Raw genomic sequence first — 5366 nt, forward strand, 5'->3', positions numbered from 1 at the left:
AACGATGCTTAAAATGTTTTATTTTTTTCCTCTTTAAAAATATTTACAGATCTGACATCTCTCTCTTTCTCCCCTACCCATCCTCGGGATGAGGGAAACGAAAAGAAGCCTTAAGATAATTGTCCAAAGCAAGCCCCCAAAGGCTGGTGTGACTGGCCGTGTGTGCATGTACATATATACAGGTGTGTATATGGGGAGAAGGTTGTACCGGTTTTCGTTGGTGTTTTCTGATTTTTTTCCCTAGGTCGATCTGGCCGAAACTCCCATCCCCACTACCACCCGAGAACATCCCCTCCAAAGTGGTTTTCAAAGCATACTGGTTGTTTTTTGGGTAGAAAGCTGGAGATCTGGCTTTGAGGAACGCCGATAAGTACCCGAAACAATCAAAACAAAAAGTAGAGCAGAGGCCATAAATAAGAAATAATGAATACACATGGTGTATTTCTTAATATTTCTGGCAACACGCCGCCGTGCTCCGGAGCGCTGGGAGAGGGGCAGCCCGCGCCAGGCTCCCAGGCAGCGGGAGGAGTGCGGGGAGGCGCGGGGCCGGCGGGCGGGTCAGTAGTCGAGCTTGTTGTAGAGGTTGTAGAGAGGTAAGGCCGAGAGGTTGCTGCCGGGGTAATAAAGCGGCGCCGGGAAGGCGAGGGAGCGCGGCACTGGCACGCGCAGCAGTGAGCTGTCCCGGAACACAAGCGGCATTCCCACTAGAGTCTGCGCCGACGCGTGCGCCATGTTGGCCGCCTCCAGCTCGGCGGAGAGCTGCCGCTTCCACTTGTTGCGGCGGTTCTGGAACCAAGTCTTGACCTGGGTCTCAGTGAGCTGCAGGCTGGAGGCGAGGCAGGCACGCTCCGAGCTGCTCAGGTAGCGCTTCATGTCGAAGGTGGACTCGAGCTGGTACACCTGGCTGCGCGAGAAGACCGTGCGCGTCTTCTTCTTGGCTGAGCCCGCCTGCCGCTCTGCGCCGCCGTCCCGCGGTCGCTCTGGCCCCGGAGACGGCGAGCCCGCGGGCAAGAGCCTCTCTTTCTCTTCTTTAAAGTCCGGGTGCGAAGGAGAGAGGAAAGGTGTGCGCTCCGAGCTCGCGGGCCCTGTGCCTCCGCTGCCCTTGGGGGTACCTGGTGAGTGAGAACAGACAGAGAGGCCATGGAGTTGGGGAGCCTCCAAAGACTCCAGCTCTGGCCGGCAGGCGGCCGCAACCTGGGTCCCATCTTTCTTGGTCCCAACCCCTTCCTCTTCTGGGACCCAAAGCCCAGCAACCCAGCACCCCGGCCTTTAAAAAGCAACAGGAGAGGTACCCAGCTACTTCGAGTCTGGGGTCTCTGTGCTCCCAGCTTTATGAAAGGACATGTGGCAATAGGGGGAGGAGGTCTGGAGGTGGAACATTAGCATCATTTTAAAAGGTGATTTTGCCTTGTAATGACTGAGCTGGAAGAGTTCCCTGAGCTTTATAGGGTGGCATCATTTCACAGGCCGTTTGTTCAGAAATCATGCTAAGGACTAACACGGGGCTCCCCTTCGTCAGATGTTGTAAAGAGGAACCATCTCTGAAAGGCACCATTGTCAATCATCTTGGAGGGCTAATCATTCCGAGGAGGAGGAGGAGAGAGGGAGAGAGGGAGAGACAGAGACAATGAGAGCGGTTGCGGAGAAGACGCTGAAAGAGATTGCGGTAGAGACAGACAGACAGACGGTTCAGATCCCGACTTCCAGACCTCGTGTTCGGAAAGGATCAGATGTGCAATAGGGGATATTGAGGGCAGAGCCGTGGGTGCGGCCCGCCCTGTGCCCAACCCGCTATGCTACACTCCCCCAACCCAACTTTCCCCAAGCCCGCGCCGCCACTCAAGGTCTGTGTTCCCGGTCTCCTCCCGAGCGCCCGCCGGGCGGAGGAGGCAGCACCGCGCGCGCGTCTCCTCCCCTCGGACGCGGACCCCGGGCTGCGGCGGCTCTGGCCGAGGGGGCCCCGCGCGAGAGCTCCAGCACAGCTTCCCTCCCCTAGAGCTTGCTCGCGGCCGACCCGGCGGCTTTGCGATCCTTACCCAGGCAAGGAAAGGGGATGGGGGGATGGTGCTTGGGGCCGGGCTCCTTGGGGCCGTGCGGGTCTGGGCAGAAGCAAGCGGATGCCTTCCAGCCGTCGTCCGGTTCCTCCTCCTCCGAGGACACGGACAGGCTGCGCTTCCTGGCCGGCCAGCCTGCGGGCTCTCGTGGCGCCTCCGAGGGGCCCCCGCCCAGGATGGACTGAATGGTGAAGCTGGAGACGCCGCCGGCCGCAGGACACCCCTTGCCCGCATCTTCCTTGCTGCCCATCCTGGGTTCATAAGAAATCGGAGGAAACCAAGAACTCCCTTTAGAGACGGTCTGAGTGGAAGGTGGTGCAGGCAGGCAGGCAGGAGGGGGGGAGGGGCGGGGAGGGGAGTCAGGGGGAGGGGGCGGCGAAGCTGGCGAGGGGTCCCCTTCGCGCTGAGGACACGCGGGCACCGGATGGCTGCGCGGGGGTCCTTGCCCTCCGGGCTCTGGGTGTGCCCGCCCAGCCCCGGCGCAAATGCCCCTTCTTTGCCGGCCAGCTGGCTGGGTCTCCGGCGGTGCGGAGGTAGCGTGGCCTCATTTGCATAGAGGTTACCCGCACGCCGCCAATCGCAGCGCCGCCGAGCGGCCCCGGAAATTTTCAAACAACCCAGGCCGGGCAAGCAGTGCCTGTGCGCCCGGGACCACGTCGAGAGTCAGGCGGGCATAGACTGCGTCTAGCCAAGGACAGACGGGGCCGAAAACAGAATAGATTCCAGACCGGGTTCTCGGCCTCTGTGGTGGCTCTGACCGCTCGGACTCCGGCCCTCTCGAGGGGCTGAGACCGCGCGGGTCTCTGAGCTGGAGTGGCCCGACGCCTGCCTCATGAGGAGCTAGCACAGGCTGCTCCACGATCCTCCCCCAGCCTCCCACCTCTTCTCGTCCCGACAAGCAAGCAGGGCTGGGAGGCCCCAGACCAACGCTCCCAGCGCGGGAGAGTGGGGAGTTTAGGAGCATGCGCCTTGGAACTGATGTGCTATTCCGGGGAGTTTAGTTGGGAGACCAGGAGCAGACAACTTCTGCCCTGCCTCGCCTGCAGACCCCACCCCTGTCACAGGTCCAACGGGGCTGCAGGATCATGATCGCTGTTGGGAGGTGGGAGCCCTAGATCTTGTTTCAAAAAATCCTGGTTCGAGTGCCAGCACCACCATTCACCTACTGTGTGAACTTGAACAATTCCAGTCCCAATCAGAGCCTCACTGCCCTCATAGGTGAAATGAACTTCTCTTTAGCATCTCCCCTTCTCCTGTTCTGAGTGAGAATCGCCTTAAGTAGATACGGAAAAGCGCCCGAAAGCCTCGGAGCTCATAGTAGGTACTCTGCAGACCTTTGCTGAATAGGCCACGCCTGTCCTCCTGTTCCATAGGTGATTCTCTTGAGGGTTTTTGTTTGTTGCAAATATTGGAGGTCACGGAATTGGTGCAGAAATAGAAGCGCTGTGCTCCCGGGAAGGAGAGCAGAGGGCAGGGACATGGGTTTAGAGTTGGGCAAAGTCGATTCACATCTCAGCTGGGTGACTTTGAACAGGATACTTAAACTTTCTGAGTCTCGGTTTTCTCGTTCCCCAAATTGGAGAAACCAATGCCTACCTCGTAGAAGCTGTGTGAGGTCAAAGTGGCCAGCTCCAAGCGGCCCACACGGTACTCGCTCAATAAACCTGGTTCCCTCCCTTCTCCTCAGAGACCCCTCTGAGCCCTGACTCTGGCCTCTTTAATTCCCAGATCAGCTGTAACCGCATCTAGAATCAGTCTGGTGGAGGCAAAGCAGTTCAGGGACACAGTTGTCTACACAAGCTTCAAAGAAACGAAGGTGAGGCAAGGCCCCAAGGTGCTCAGGCAACCCCACCTCCTGGGTCTGCCGCCTCGCATCCATCCGTCAAGAAATCACAGAAGCCCTGCCCCTAAGATATCCCCAAATGCAGTCAAGGGTGAGAGGAGACTCTGGAATCAGTCCCCACAAATGTCCAGACGCTGCACGATGACGGTGCAGTTCTCTCGTCGCCCGCGCTGCGCCCGGGTTATTGAGTAGAGCGCTTATAATATCATTAGCCGCGGTGAGTTAGCGACTGCAGCCCTGCCGGTGGCAGAACCTCTCCCTACTTAACTCCTCGAAGGGCTCGTTAATGGGCTAATTGATTAGGAGTCCGTGGCGCAGCCGGAGCAGGGGCAGGCGAGGAGGCGGGGGCCAGAAGCTGTGCGCCACAAGACCGGGAGGCCGGCGAGGGGCAGGTGCCGGCCTCCGTCACCGCATTAACCTCTTCAGGGCTCGGCGGCGGGGTCGAGACACATTACAAATGGTCAGCTTTAATCATGGTGTCAGCTCATTAACCCGGAAGGACCTGGCGCTGAAATACAATTTGTGCGTCCTCCTCTGCGCCGCGGCTGCGCAGGCTCCAGGGCCACGTCCCAGCGGCTCCTGCAGGCTCCCGCGCGGTTTGGGGGGTAAAGGGGAGGTTGCTGGAAAGAAGTCCCGACTCTCTCACCGGCCTGCAGCCTCTGCCTACCGCAAGCTCCCTGGCTGGGCGCGGTCTTCTAGCTCGGGCAAAGGCGGCTCCGCGGGCAATTGGCCAACCAGGCCAGAGGAACCCGCCACCCACTGGGGAAGAGGAGTTGGAGAGGGGGGTGGGTTGGTTGAACCCTTCTGAGCTACTAGATGCTCAATGCCGATAACCACGAACACGCGTGGAACATCCCATCATTCTTCACTTTAATCCTCACAGCAAACCTGTGGCAAATCCTTGCTCCCAATGTACAGACGAGGAAACTGAGGCTCACGAAAAAATAAAATGACCAGGCCAAGCAGAGTAAGCAGTATTGAAGCTCAAGTTTCTTCCATTGCCATTACCAGGCCCTGAAGAGGGGCGAGGGATGGAGCAGCATTGGCATTGAGCTTGGGGAAGGAAGAGCTGCGAATAAGTCCCTGAGGAAGCACCCCTATCGGGACCTCGGCGGATGTGTGGTTGGGATGAAGGGCCCACCGGGTTGGCCTCTGCCAAGTCGAAGTCTATGCGAGGCAGCTGCTGGGCTTCAGGGGTGGGCCTCGGAGAAGCAGCTCCCAGGCCTGGGAGCGGCGAAGGACGCGGGGCTGACCGGTGAAGTCTAAACTAGGAAACGCGCTGCCTCGCGACCCCACAACCTCCCCCACCCCCATTCCTCCGCCCCAGGCTAGTTTCGAAGTCAAAAGGAGCCATCTGGCCTCTTCCTCCGCCTGCTTGCCATTCGCACTCCCATTGACCGTCTGACACTGAGGTGCGTTGCAACCCAGTCCTGCGAGCCTCCTCCACCCCCACACCCCACACGTCTTCA

General features: G+C 59.3%; 1 protein-coding gene across 2 annotated transcripts in view; it reads right to left on the reverse strand.

Annotated features, from left to right (window-relative positions):
• HMX2 (H6 family homeobox 2) overlaps nucleotides 1-5366 on the reverse strand; it is an 8376-nt gene continuing 3010 nt past the window's right edge. The window contains exons 2-3 of one of the 2 annotated variants that reach the window (XM_019714923.2): nucleotides 2037-2305; nucleotides 1-1112 (exon numbers count right to left, since the gene is read on the reverse strand). In XM_019714923.2, coding sequence (XP_019570482.1) covers nucleotides 559-1112; nucleotides 2037-2304 — 822 coding nt within the window. In that variant the 5' untranslated portion in view covers nucleotide 2305 and the 3' untranslated portion in view covers nucleotides 1-558. Of the gene's footprint in view, nucleotides 1113-2036; nucleotides 3879-5366 lie in introns of those variants that run through there. The other variant, XM_019714924.2, reaches the window with a different exon arrangement.

The sequence above is a fragment of the Rhinolophus sinicus genome, linkage group LG07 (assembly GCF_036562045.2).
Source record: "Rhinolophus sinicus isolate RSC01 linkage group LG07, ASM3656204v1, whole genome shotgun sequence".
NCBI lineage: Eukaryota > Metazoa > Chordata > Mammalia > Chiroptera > Rhinolophidae > Rhinolophus > Rhinolophus sinicus.